This window comes from Anser cygnoides, chromosome 4 (assembly GCF_040182565.1).
Source record: "Anser cygnoides isolate HZ-2024a breed goose chromosome 4, Taihu_goose_T2T_genome, whole genome shotgun sequence".
NCBI classification, from domain to species: Eukaryota; Metazoa; Chordata; class Aves; order Anseriformes; family Anatidae; genus Anser; species Anser cygnoides.
This window is the reverse complement of record NC_089876.1, coordinates 45,455,663-45,470,749: the sequence shown is the minus strand read 5'-3', so window position 1 is coordinate 45,470,749 and position 15,087 is coordinate 45,455,663. Positions and strand designations below refer to the sequence as shown.

The window sequence follows — 15,087 nt, the reverse complement described above, 5'->3', positions numbered from 1 at the left end:
TTCAAATTAAATATTAATTAATAACAAACTGCATGTTCCTGCCTCTTTCAACAACTTTTGTATGACTCGAGTTAATTTTTTATTCTACACACACACAAAAAAATCTTTTCTGTTCCTTATACCCCTAAGCTACCCAAACCTACCTGAAAGGAATACATACCCAATTTTAAATTCCAGCAAGCAAACTATGGCCTGTGTAAGTCCTAAGTGACCAATATAAAAAGGTCATGTCCCAAGTAACACTATCTTAACCAGCTTTATGAACATCAAGGTTTCACGAATGCTTTCAGAAATGTCTAATGCAATATGTACACATTCCTTGGACCAAATATCTGAAACTGCTTATACTATTTCTATTCTATTTGTTGCAACTACTGACAGGCCAAAGAATTAACTTAATTTTAACGTAAGTCTGGGAACAGCAGCAAAAAAAAAATCATCATTGCCAACATCACTTAAGGAGATCACTGTAGCCAACATTTCCAACAGTATCTTAAAGCAGGATTTCAGCTTTGGATATACCTCCTAATTTCAGATGCCCTTACAAAACTTCACCTGCTCAGACAGAGACATTTTACAGAATGGCGATAATCCTGACTTTTACAGGTCTGTATTTTTCAAAAGAAATTTGTAACAGGTTGCAGATTAAGAGGCCCAAGCCAACATTTTCTACAAGCAGTCCACAAAGACACAGACTAAATCCATTAGCAAGTCCATTTACATTTCCAGCAGCTTGCCAATTAGTCACTCAAGTCAACAAGATCCAACAGGTAACTCACCAGTCAGTGCCAGTCCACAACCAACTCCATTTAGCCTGTCATTTTTTTTTCCTCTTCTCAGAGAGGGCGGAAGAATGGCTGTTTAGGGAGAAACTGCTTCCCTGAACACCTCCTCCCATGCACTGGAACCTGCCAGACAGCACCATCCACCAGCGCTCAAAGCTCTGCATGCTTTCTCACCCTCCAGAGCAGTCTGTCTGAGAAACGCAGCAGCAACAGGTTCCCGCTCCCCTTGCAGCCACAACCAGGCTGTCATGCAGAAGAGGAAGGCTGCTTACGTGGGCTGTAAAGGGACACCGACCCACAAGAGCTGTCGCAGAATCTCAGTCTGGCCTCTGTGGTTACAAAGGCAAGATCAACCAAAGTTAACCAAATTTCAGTTTGCAAATTATACAAATGCAACTGTGGTCTCTCAGTACGCATCCTAAAAATGTCCTTAGACTTCAGCCTTTACTGAAAGAACTGGAAGTTAAACATTGTTGGTCAATAAACCCTGGTGGTGAGAAATTCCTGCACTGACCTTGCTCCGATCTGAATCCAAGCATCCTCTCATACAAAAGAGGTTTACTGACAATGGAAAAAAAAGCCATAAACATGTACCTTGCTACAGACTGCACAGTGACACAGGGGTACCGACTTCCAAAACCTCATCAAAGGAACTGGAATGCAGACCCCATGCCAAACAGCAAGACAGCGTGGTTTAAAGTTTCCCAGTGTACTGACTGGGAAGATTTATTTGTAGACAGGGGCAGGATTGTCTCTCCCCATCAACAAAGCAAAGGAGGAGGCCCACAGCCAGCAGGGCAGAGCTCATGAAACTGTGTAAGTGTCAATGAAACTAGATCTGGGAAGGAAGTTTTGCCCTTCTCAGTATAACAGAGAATGCAGAAAGGAAGACATAGTTAACAGTGATTCAATAAATAAGTAGGTAACACTGCTGCTAAATAAAGAAGTTTACTTTCTAATAAAGAACTTTACTACCTGCAGCTGCATTTCTGCTCACAAAGGACATACAGAGCTCTTTGTGTTCTTCCTAAGGAAGTGCAACATTCAGCCTAGTACAAAAGGTGACTTTCTGGTATCTCCAATATTTGGGTGCAGAGGAAGAAATAAAAAAAATGCCTCTCCCTCTAAAAAAATCTCTCCTGCTACACGCCTCAATTTGATAATGAAGTTTCTGGAAACATTAAACTCTATGCCTGAAAGCCTGTGTTACGTAACTGCACAGATACGGCTCCACTGCAGAGGAAGTCAAATGTTATTTTCAATCGCTTCCTTGCAAAGGTTTAATCTCCATTCTTTATTTTCCCATGGGAACACAATTTCCTCTTACAAGAATATGCTCCCAGTTAGTTGCACCAGCCAGATCTCCTGCCAGTACGCCCTGCAGACATAGCGGCATCTCTCTACCCACTCTTCAGCACCCGTTTTGTATTTAACTGGAGCACTGACAATCGCACAACCAACACCCAAAACTATTCCCCATTTTGTTTGTTTGCAAAATGCACATTTTAACCTTGTAAAATATTCTGGATTTTCTCACTGGTCTAGAGCTTTGCCTGTAGCTTTACAGTCTTGAAAAAAAAGAAAAAATCCTCCCTCAGCCACATACTGGAACTAAAAACAAGGGTATTTGAGAAATTTGGGTTTGAGAAGGACTAGAGTCTACAGACTAAAGGATTTTTAAGGGCATCTCATAGCATATCAGTAGTTATGTGTCTCTGCATGCGTGCAGAAGCTATGAAAATAGAAGTGACATCCATTCCTCTGGGTTCATTGCTTCTGCAGGAAACCATCTGGTAACAGAAGTATCAGACAGGTATTCTTGGATACATCCTATTTTGTATATTTTCAACATGCCATGAGGCACCTGTAACAAAACAAATCACCTTCCTCATAGATGTTCCAGAAAACTACCCCTGGGGTTTAAAATAGTGACTTTCTAAAACTGTTCCCCAGACCAAACCCTGCTTCACAAGCTGTGGTAGACTCCTGTTCTTCATACTTTTTTTTTTTTTCCCCTCTTTATTTAAATGCAGCAGCCTTGGATTACAGATGATACAGTGGCAGGACACCTTTGTCCCCTCTTGTCAAAGGTTCTTTCCATTCAGTGGAAGTTTATGACTGATCTAAAGGACAGATGGTTAAAAATGCCTCCTCTGACCTATATGCTATGCTGTGCTCTGAAAGAATGTTTGCATTAATATACTTGCCATAAGACAGCTGGCTTTGAAAAGTTAAACTGGTATCATAAGCAGAGAATACAAAAAAAATTACTTCATTTTAAATAAGAACACTAAATGAAGACTGGTTTTTAACAAAGCTTGCTTACAACAAATATTTAATAGTCCTGTCTTTTGAGCAAGTTTATTCTTATTACATGCATCCCACTATTTAGAGAAATACTATGAAACAATAAACATAACAAATAGGAAAAGAAATACAGACAGCTTTTCCCCATCTGAAATGGATGAAAGCTTCCAGGAATGAGCTTCTTTTAGCAAATCCTATATGCCAGAGCTCAACAGCGTAACACACCAGAACACTGGCCGGGTTCACATAAGAACAGAAAATCACTCCCAGTCCACACTTGGGCTGTATAAAGATCTTGACAAAGCGAAAAGGCTACTCTGAAAAGGAAATAGCGTAATACTCATTTTCTTTGTTCATGGCAAAGCTCATAGTTGAGTAAAAAGATGCCACTGAAAGGCAAAGAATCTAACAGAGAACAACAGCTCCAGTGTTTAGTCAAGTATGAACTGCTCAATTATTGTCAGAGCTGTCCTCCACGAGAAACAGTGGTGTTATTAACAACCAGCAAAACCCAAACTGATGAAAGTTTTACAATGCAAATTCCAAACATTTCCCGTTGATGAAATAACAGAATGAAAATCCTCCACTGAGTTATATTTTTTAAAATAAAATTAGACAGCTTACAGGAAGGCAAAAAAAAAAGGGGGGGGATTTAGGTCCTGAGATTAAAGTAATTAAATGTTGCTCCCGAGAAATTGAATTATTTGTGTTTCTATCTCCTCACCTGAGCTGTTCGGTAGGCTGTTGGCAACCTAATTTTTCAGAAGCAGTACACAATTATGTATTTTTTCCCACTGTCTTGGCAGATATATTTAGCAGGCTGCATTGCCAAGGGATTTAACAGGATCTAAACACACAATACCATAAAATGCCATGAACTCTGATTGAGCAGATCTTGTACATCTTACATCGGAAATCCAAAACTACCAGGTATTTTTTACCTAGATCAGTGCGTAAAACCATTCATTGTTCCTTCACAGATTTCTTCAGATTACCGTGAAGACAGATTAAGATTTATGAACCCTTAAATATCTACATGCTGAGGACCAAGGAAAAACACAGAAAAATTAACAGCATCATCTTCACAGCAACACAGGATCAGTGTAAACTAAATACATAGCCACTGAACAAAAGGTAATAGTAAGCTATTCATGAACACTACTTGTTAAGTGAGCACTTAACCTGTGAAATAAAATCCTGTATTTAAATACTTTTATCATAAGAGATAAGTATTGTTAAGCATGAGTAAGTGTGAGTACATGTTTGCACAGATGATTTAAATTTTACCTTTAACCTTTTGAGCGTATGCCTTTGAACCTTAACAACTTCTTTTAACTTGGGAAACCGCAGCTGGGAAACCTCTCTGCCCTTTTTTTGTTTGTTTGTTTTAAAGTCACTGGAGGTAGAAGAAGAAGGAAGACGACAATAGAGACTTCACCAAGATATTTTCTTTAAAAATCCATACAGGAGCATTTACTTATGTTCCTGATACACTCTGGGAATAATTCTTCTTTCTAAACAATGCATTTGCAAAAAAGCTGTTTTGAACTCAATTCTGACAGACTGGTGAAACTGATTAAAAATGTAAAAGGATTTTCAAGAGGAAAGGACTGCAAGCAGTTTTATGAAAGGTGAAAAAGTCTCATATAATATGAAAAACAGTAAAAAATAGGTTATGCTCAAAAATTAGAACTTACCATCTTTCCTAGGAGATATTGAAAGGAATAAAAGTGTGCCAAAACTATAGCAAATAGAAGAGATCATATCCAAGTAAATTCATATTGCCTTGGAGAACTAACAGGAAACATAATGAGGTGAATACAGTTGTATCAAAAATGCCATTGGAAGTGAAAATGTGACAAAGTAAAAAGGAAATGCACAATTACTTGGGATAAAGTTAAAAAGACTGAGACAAAAACATGTTTTATTTGGGAGGGGGCAAAGAAAACCACGAAGAAAAGAGTTTTTTTTTTTTAATAGATATTTCAGAAAACAGAGGGAAAGAAAGCTATAAAATCATTATTCAACTGGAAAGAGTTAAAAGAAAAAAGAGCAATTGACTCTAGAACAAATGCAAATCTTAATAATTGAAGAAAAATACCTCAGTTAATTCTAACAAGCCATCTAACAAAGAACAACAGCTGGATGTTAAGGAGCATAAGGATTTCTTAATAATAATTACATGTATTCTTCTTATATTGCACAGATGAAGAATTAATTACATTCAATTAGAAGAGGCTTTGCTTTAGATTAATTGAAGAGCACAACAAATCAAACTAAGGGGAGAGGCAGCAAGCTCCCAGAGCATGGCAGAAGAGCAAACAGCAGCAGCTTTAAAGGAGGAGAATGCAGAAACTGAGAAAGTAACAGATCAGACGTCCCAGTTCCAATACTCAGAAGTCCTGGAACGGTATAGAAGGTAAAACAGTACAAGTCTGTGAAGAATGACATTGTGAAGAATGACAATTTCCTGTTTGAGATAAGCATCGCAGCCAACCTCCTCAATTAATTTTTCAACCCACCCCGCAACTTCAAAAGCAAAGGTGGTGACCTGGTCTTAACAAATAAACCATGAGAAGAACGAACAAAAAAAATTAGCTGAAAAACTATTGAGAAATAGATGTTTGGCTAAGAGGATGTTTCAAGCAAGATCTCAAATATGATTTTTGCATCACATAGGAAACTAGAATCAAGTTTCCTGCATGATCCAATTTTCAGTAACAATTTGTGGAGTGACTTACAAATAACTCCACCAGACTAATGTACATATGGAGTGACATAAATCCAAGAGAAAGTGTCAGAGCTTCAGCAAACGGGACTCCAGATAATTCTGACATGAGAGATGTCTAAACTACTTTGAAAGGGTAGCAGTCTTCCAGCCTTTGGAAGGGTGACAGTGAAAATTCTCCTATGAAGGAAAAGTGATGTGTTTTACTCCATGAATACAGTAGAAAAGGTCAAAAAAATAAGCTTAATTTGCAGTAAAAGGAGACAGAACAGGTATCTGGGGAAAAACAGAGTAACAACAAAACATCAGAGTGAAACTAGAAATACAGTTTCTGTCCCTGAATTTTATTATTTATTTTTTTTTAAAGAACAGTTTAGACAAGCACTTGTCAGGGATGATCCAGGTACACAAGACCCTGCTACAAAACACACCTCTGAAGGGCTGCAGGCAAAATCCATCCAACTCACTCAGTGCTGGCATAGGAGTAAGCTAACAGGACAGGAGAAAAACCACTGGAGAGACCTAAGAAATCACTGGACACAGCACCTAACAGGGAGAGAAGCTGACAGAAGTTATTGACGGTGCCATGAAGGCTGACTGGACTTAACCAGCATGGTTAAGGGGAACTAAGTGAGAGACAGCAGAACTCCACAGGCAACTGAATAAGAGGAACACTACACACCTCTGAGGGAGTGGAAGCACGCAAACATCAGGGTCACAGCAACAAAAGTACCATACACTGCTGAGATTACTGAGGGAACAGTAAGAGCAGTATCACATCCGGACATCAGTTACCAACGCTAGAATCAACAGGGAACACTGGTTAGGGGCAGGTTGTTCACCTGGGAGAAGACTGGGCCAGAGAAAGGGAAGTATAAAAGGTGGTAAAAAGGAAGGTCACAAATGAGGAAATGGAATAATCACACACCAGTCATGCAATCAGTGCTGCCAGGGGTACCTACCTAGCAGCCCTGTGCTGCTCATCAGCATAGCCTAAATGAGGTCAGAGAGCCAAATCTGTTGTTCTCATCACATCACAAGACTCAAACCTGCTTTAGTCAGGAGAACTGGGGCTGGGGGAGGGCTGGTGCCCTCCCTGCTGTGCAGGAGAACAACTGGACAGAAGGACTGAGCATCTTAGCATTACTGCATTGGTGCCTGCTCATCCCTAACCTTTTCCTAGTAACCTGGAGATGCCCCTTTCATCCCTGCACTTCCATGAAACTGCTGTACTGCCAAAAGAGCAGAATATAAGCTCTAGAACTCTACTCATCCTTAACACATAAAAATCACTTCCAGAATATCCTCAGGGACAAAATGACCTCTTTCCTCTCTGCCTTGGGGAATGTCACCAATCTATGGTGCTATGGAAAAGCATAATTTGTTTTTATCTTGGCCACTCCGTAACAGTTCAATGGAATGTTTGGATTAAGGCCGACCTCCCCTTTCGCAAGCTACTAAATCCTTTGACAGTTGGGACATGATTCTGGCAGCCTTTGAAAGTGGTGGGAGAAGTCATACAACCATGAAGTGCAGGACTCAAACATCTGAATTAAATTATTAAATATCCACCAAATGAACGTTTGGTAGACAATAAGCAAGTGAATTTATAGTAAACACTAACAGAAAATTTTACACACTCCAGCTTCATCACACACCATACTTTCAGAAAACCATGAGAAGTATAGGTGATAAGGATCTCATTTCACATTTAAAATACACTCTAAATTGTATTTAATTTACCATGTGGGTAAGAAAAAAATAACCTTCTCAAATGCATAAGAGTTAAAATGCACAGCAATATCTGAAATGCCTTAAGTTTGAAGATGACCTCCTGCTCACCTTCAAAACAATCAGGGGAAAAAACACTCAGTAAACAGCTAACATAAAGGAGACTGGATGCTTTTGAAAATAATCCTGTTATCATATTTGCATCTTAATAGAAACTCTTTGGATCTCTGACGTGATTCCAAACATCTGAGTTCAATTTGCCCTCATATTCTCCATGGGAGTATCCCTAGAGTTCATTTCACTGTTAAAACATACACTGGAAAAAAAAAAGTCAGAGCAGCAGCAGCTGCTGAAAGTGATCTTTACCAATCACCACACAATCATTTTCTCAGAGACTTATGCCCACTGTTGTACTAGCTGACTCTAAAAATGATACATAACATTTGCAAGACTACAGAAAAGGCCACACATCTGGTAACTCAAAGCATATCGTTTCTGTCTGGAATTAAATATTTGCCCCACAATATTTCATGCTCCCTAGTTGTTTTTTTTAATCAAACTATCACTGTTCTAAAAGTTACTGCATTTCATACTTTTCTTATCAAGAAAATGACAGGAATAAGCTTTCAGTGTGATAATACCTTCTGCATAAGCATGGGCAGCATACCAAAAAAAATTAGTAGTACTGTTTCATGGCATTCAGTCTGAAAAACAGAAGTGTTTTTACTATACAGAGAACATTGGATTCTGCAAAGCCTACTGTGTTGGTAATCTGTCACTGCTGAAGATCTGAAGATCTATTGACACCGTCATTGAAACATGCCACATAACTCTCAAGTCCTCTCAAAAACCTGACATCAAAATACAGACTGGAAAACAGCGTGACAAGCTAGGAACTTTTTCACTGCAGACGTTTCCCAAAGAATTTCACTAATTAGATGTACACAACTTCAATAAAATAAAATGCAGGAATGGCTGGCAGGAAAAACCAGAGTAAATGCTATACTTCAGAATTACAAGAAACAAAAGCAGCGTTACTACATACTGGAGCAATCCCTACAATTTGGCAAAGCAACTCAAGATACTGAAAAAAATGTCTCGTGTAAAGACACTGTTCTTCAGTAATTTGCAAGGAACCACACAGACCTTAGCCCCAACCCAAATACAGTTCCATATCCGAACAACATACCAGGATATAACACCGTAACATGAATATTATTGGACTTAAGACTGCCAGAGATAGAGAAGTCTACAAAAAATTGTTCACCAGCTTTCTTGCTTGTCTACATACTCCTACACTGCAGGCAAAGCTTCTGTCAGGAAATTAAGACAGCAAAGGTACATTGTAGAGCTCTTAGCCCATGGTCGACATGCAGCCAACCTGACCCAGATTACACTAAAACCCTAAGCAATCAAACACAAACACTCCCATCTACACAACTGAGCAACTAAATATTTGCATATGCAACCCTCCACCAGACTGCCTGCCTATGAAGAAGAGGGTTACTGCATCCAGCCAAGAGACTGCATTCCAAATCCACCTAAATCTTGAAGCTGGTGCCACAGAGATCCTGGATCCAAATCTGGCCAACTTCCCAATCCTACATGTCCTCCTGCACTATTGCATCTTTCATCGTGTTATTTTACTGTAACAGGCAAACAACACCGTGGTGCTTTTAGCCTTCACCCCAGCCACAACTTACTGGGGTACTACCATTTCAAGCTAATTCGTAATTATCTGTCGTTATCACAACAGCTTTCTTTAAGAAGTAGCTGCTGCCTCTAATTCTAGACTACAGAGCAAAGGCTGCACAATGAGAGCCTCCACTGTTAAGCTATTGATATGAACAGCTTAGTGGTTAAAAAAGCAGCAAGCAACTTTAACTTTCAGCTCATTCTCTGCTATACATACAGCCTTTTAAAATGTTTATTGAAACTCACCAAAATTTCTCTTTGTTCTTCCAAATTTTTTAAAAAGTTTGAAAACTCATGAAGTGATGCATCTGTAATAAAAAAATAGAAAAAAAGTTTAATCGTGTTACCAAGATGTCGTGGCAAAACATAGCCATTTATAGTCACTTCTTACCTACCTATATATCTTTCGTCGTCTGTCTCTGCATCGCCAATGAATTCAAATTTAAAGTCTCTCAGAGAATGTGCAAATTTTCTCTGGGCTGCTGAAAGGTCTGGTAAAAAAAAGAGAAAGAACAGATTGAAGGTTAGAGAATCATTTTAAGAAAGCTGGAAAATCCTGCTACCCCGATCAACTTTTACAAGAAACTTTAACAGGTCTGCCTAAGAACATTACAAGATGATATATTAAGTATTGCCTAAGCCTTTTCTGGTCTGATCTGGGAATTTGTCATACATATTTCTTTATACAAGGCCACAGATTACAGAGCAGGTATGATCATGGGTACAGTATCAGATCTATCCTTATGCTTCACTCTACCATAATTTAGGCCACAGGCCATACAAACAGATCTGTAACTACAGAAGTTTAAGCCACAACACAGAGTAAATTGTGCCAGCAAAAGGATTCTCTGCTAACCTAAACTTGCTAACTCATTTGCTAACACAAACACAGATAATAGGATTTCCTACCTACTTCACATAGATAGCTCTGCTTGTGGAATGTTTATACATAAACCAAATTTAGAAGAATTTATACACTGGAACTAGAAATTTTATGGACTTAAAACCATGCCAAAAGTTATACGCACATTATTGAAATTATTTTTGTATTATGTATTTTTTAATATTACTAACCCATTTTTCTCCACCCAGTTTTATTCTATTAGTGTTGTATAATTTGGGGGTCAGAGGGCTATAATCCATACCCCCCCAGGAAGCAATCAGATTCTATATTCCGCTACAATATCAGCTACAAAGCCCTTATTAAGATTTATAACACCGTGAATAAGCATTATACACACTTCTGTTGTGCTGATGTGCAGTTTGGAAATGTCACGGGTTCTGGAGGGAAGGAATTGCTCAATGGAGGAAAAAAAAAAAAGGATGCGTGTCTTGGTACACTCCTACTCAGTAGTAAAGGTTTTACTCACATTTTTGTTGTCAGCCAGGGTTAAGGACAATGTGAAATGTTTAGTTAATCTATAATCTTTTTCATATCACATGCAGTTCTAAAGGGCTAAGAACAACTCTTAGCACACTGGCTAAGCATTTTGTTCTTTAATATTAAACAGGAGCTAAAAGAACATAAGCTTTTTTTCTTTTTTTTTTTTTTAAATGACTGTCAGGTCCTGCATGCAATGCATTGTATGTTGTATCACCTGTCAGGTCGAGTCAACTTTGGTGTACAACGCTGCATCGTAAGCTCAATTCAATTACTTCAAAGGTTGAATCACAAATACTCTACAAACAGCAAGACAACCTAAAATGAATAAAACGCTTTCTGATCTTTGTCATTCCACCTTCCCTTCTTCTCACCCATTTCTCCTTAATCTTTTTCCTCACCTACGGTACAACAGCTTCTTCCTTTCAAAGTCACACTGCCAGGTATTTGCCTCCCTTCTGCAACTGGCTCCTGAAGCCTGTACACACACCTTTCAACCCAAAAGCAGCAGGATGCTGCACACATTTAAAGGAAGAAGGATAAACAACATAATTCCCATCAAAAAGGAAACACTGATATTTTAAATCAAACGTCTTGTGGACTAAAAAGCTGTTCCTAAAGCAGACAGCAAAAGAAAAATGTTCTGCCAGCTGTGAAAGGCAGAAAAGTTTAAAAAAATAAGTTTCTTAAACATCTAATGTTATGCTTATTTGTGAGCCAAGTCACAACACAAGGCTGAAAAGAGTTTATTTGTAGGAGAATGTGTCCAGCAACCCACACTCTCCCAAATGTCCAGCAACCCACACTCTCCCAAACCTATTTAATTTTCTTGAATCTGATAATCCTCTGCCAAAGCCCTGTCATATGAGAGCGAGCTCCATGCTACAGGATGGAATTGTTTATTCTGCTTCCCCCCTTTTAGAGGTACAATATTCAAATAATGTCAAGCGCGGTACACATTAGGGCCAGCATGCCCACACACCACGCTCCCCAGAACCCCCTTCCCAGACTACAAGGGTACTAAAACACTGCAGCGGGCTACAGGCACCACGTCCTACATGGCTGTGCATCCCACCTCTCCACCAAAGGCCACCTCTCTGGTGACAGGGACAGCAGACAGAACCTGTGTCTGCACCCTGATGCTTTCAGGGGAAAAGCCAACACCTGGGGTCAAGTCACTGAGCTCTACCGAACCTGTTAAGGGACTGGAAATTCCTACAGAAGGGTTGGAGGCAATAACCTGTTAACACCGCAAAGCTAGATTTGCAGAGTTCCTGTGTTCAAGTCATGAAAATGCGTTATATTTTTGCAAAATCCTTCCACATATCATCTCTGTGAAATGTTTAAGAACTGTTCCATACAACTTTGGGAAGTATCTGAGTGTGGGTGGAGACTGGGGGTTTGGGACACAGAAAAATGACCTGATGGTGTCACAAAAGCCAGTTACTTATCTGTTGAAACAACATCAAGAAGAAAAGACAATGAAAGAGGAAGAGACTTTCTGACAGATTTTAAGAAATTAGCACTTTTGATAAAGATGAGAAGTTACTGGAGCAAAGTAAAAACCAATCACATGTTGCGAGACGTAATTGGGAAGAAGCAAACCTCCTGACTGGGGAAGGACAACTCAGTCATTTGATTTGACAGACTTCTGCAACAACCAGAGTCCCAACGGTTGCCAGAATAAAGAGATATTTAATCCTTCTCAGTCTGCATGTGTTAACTGCAAGATCCATCACCCAATGTTTTATATATCATACATCAATTTTCTTCCATTTTGGCTAAACTTACCCCGAAGTCCACATTCTGTTTTCATTCCCTATGCCAAAATAGGGCAGGGAATAACACAAAACTGTGATCTAACTCAAAACTAGCACCTTGCTGGGCAGAACCACTGGTGCCTAGCTATTCACAGGTATGGAAGTCTCTGCTCTAACTCTTGGTAAAGTAAAAGCAACAAAACTGAGCATCAAGTAAAAATAGAGGAAATCTTTTGAGAAAGGGCAGAATGAGAATATGGAATTTGTTTTGCAACAGTGCAGGAAAAATGATGAGGATGACAGCTAGACTCAAAAGAATAACATAACGTCAGATTGGATTTTCTTGCCATTTGATGAACCATGGCTCAGGAGAGACACCTGAAACCATTTGTAGTCCAAACTTCTACTGTGGGGCAAAAAGCAAGAAACTGCTCCAGCCTCTACCCTTATCACTTCCACATATTCTATGGCACATACATAACAGCACAGAAGTATTCATGAAACCATGAAGAAACAGAACAAAAAACCCGCATGCTAATGCCAATGTAAGTACTATACCCTCTTACTACCGTGTTATGATTTAAATGCTGAACATTGCGCCTTAATTTAGAAGCTTCACGAATGAAACTCAGCTCTCTTGTTAGTAGACTTTTATTGCAGCAAAACTGTTCAGTTGACTCTCACAGAAACACCCAGTATTGTTCCACATCAGCATCAGAGGTTGCAAGACCAGTATGTGCTATGTAACACAATGCAAACATAGATGGATTCCAGCTACATACAACAGAGTAACACAGTACGTGAGTAAAACATACATCAAATGGCACAGCCATTTATGCAGTTTATCAGGATAACACCCTAGTCTACCGAGGGGACAAAAAAAAAAAACAGTAAGAACTTAGGAGCCCAGAAAGCAATTATTTTATTCCTTTTAGTTTCCGTATTGAACACAGTAACACCGAATTGAAAGGTATTGCAAGTGGTAAAAGGGCTGTTGAACGTTGAAAGCTGCTGCTAATGGTCTAAAGGGAAGAACAAGATTCAAGATCAAACAGTATTTAAATATCAGCCAAACACTAACACTATTTCCTGAGTAACACGTAATCCTGGCAAATCCATGTGGCAAACTCACCTTCTTAAAAAAAAAAAAAGTATCTGCTGAATGTTCTGAAGGAAGACTAAAGAAAGAAAAACATTCATTTTCTAAGATGGAATGAAGGGGACACAGGGGCTTTTAATTTTCCCTGTTATTGTTCTCATCTATTGCATTCTTTTCATGCTTAAACACAACTATTTAAAAATACACCAGAAGGGCCAAAAAGACTTCCAGCTCTCCCCCTCTGCTTTGGAGTGCTTTTGCACCAATCACCTGCACCAGCACCGTGCCAAACATCCTGCACCGTACACGCTGCCGGTGCCCCACACTCTTATTTTTCCATTTGGGTTTGGAGGAAAATATCTTTGTTTCTTATCTGAGCTGAGGCGAGCCAGTGTGACAACACAAGTTGCTAGGCACTGGCCAGCCCTCACTTACAGCATGAGACTCCAATCACCCCACTTGCTCTGAAGTAAATACTGTATTAACCGTCTAGCCTAAAGCTGCTGCACAGAGCGAGACAGTAATACTATTTCCTAGGGTATCCTGGACATCTTCTGCATGGCAGAAGTTACCTTCAACAGCCCTTTTTATTAATGTTTTCTAGAGTAAAATATGGATTTCTACCTCCAGCTTCACTTTTACAGGATCACTACAATTCTTTAAGAACTGGAATTACATCTCCTTTCCTCCTCTCTAACTACAAATCTTCTTTATGCTAACAGAAATCCTCCAGCAATGACAGGTTTACAGCCGCTTTGTTTAACACGGGTTCAGATTGCTCTGGTCTCTTTCGCTAACACTCTCCTTGAAAGCTAAAAGGTTCGCAGATACCTAGATTTACCTACCAAGCTTGTCTTCGACATGAAAGATTAATATTAAACTTCTCGACTGTCCTCAGCTACTATCTCCCTCACAGTGGCTGCGATCAGGCAAGCTACACATGCTCTTGAGATGGGCAAGGGCAAGCAAAGAGCCAGACTTCTCCAAAGACGTCAGCAGCGAATGAAGCAGCTTCAGCAGAAGAGAGTACTTGACGTAGTTTGTCTAAGAGCTGCCAGATGAACTTGCATGATGTTTTGTACAAACCAAACACCATCTCAGTGATGGATGGGACTCTGTTTCTCTTCTGTGTCCCCTTTAACAGTGAACAAGGGATCTAATACAATCCACAACAATGAGAACATGAACAGGATTTAGTTATTACCTTAGTAAGATGGGTAAACAAGATTTACTTATCAACTTAGCAGATGCAAGCTGTGGCAGATTAAGAGCAATAACATGTTCCAACTCCCTGAAACTAAATAAACTTTTTGTTATTCATTTTTATCCAAGTATATTGAAAGAATCATCAAAACGGAAGAAAATTACGATAAAGCTAAAACACGAAGTCATTGATTCCCCTCCAAAAGACAGAAGGGAAATCAAGTTCAAGAACTAAAAGATTCCTGGGGTCAAGGTTTAGCAATGTCACAGTACCTGTGAGTTTCTGAAAGCTTAGCAAATTCAGGTGTGACGATTAGAAATCAACTGATTACTGACTTGCCAAGTAGCTTTTTTTTTTTTCCCGCAGCACAATACAGTGTAGGCATTTTTGGGCCATC

At 39.3% G+C, this 15,087-nt stretch overlaps 1 protein-coding gene across 3 annotated transcripts in view; it reads right to left on the bottom strand.

Annotated features, from left to right (window-relative positions):
• ARHGAP10 (Rho GTPase activating protein 10) overlaps nucleotides 1-15,087 on the bottom strand; it is a 150,171-nt gene that overhangs the window by 99,582 nt on the left and 35,502 nt on the right. For all 3 annotated transcript variants that reach the window (XR_010831131.1, XM_066996052.1, XM_013175097.3), the window contains exons 2-3: nucleotides 9,642-9,737; nucleotides 9,493-9,554 (exon numbers count right to left, since the gene is read on the bottom strand). Coding sequence is in view for 2 of the 3 variants with exons in the window: in XM_066996052.1 (XP_066852153.1) it covers nucleotides 9,493-9,554; nucleotides 9,642-9,737 (158 nt within the window). In the remaining variant the exon portion in view is untranslated. The remainder of the gene's footprint in view (nucleotides 1-9,492; nucleotides 9,555-9,641; nucleotides 9,738-15,087) is intronic.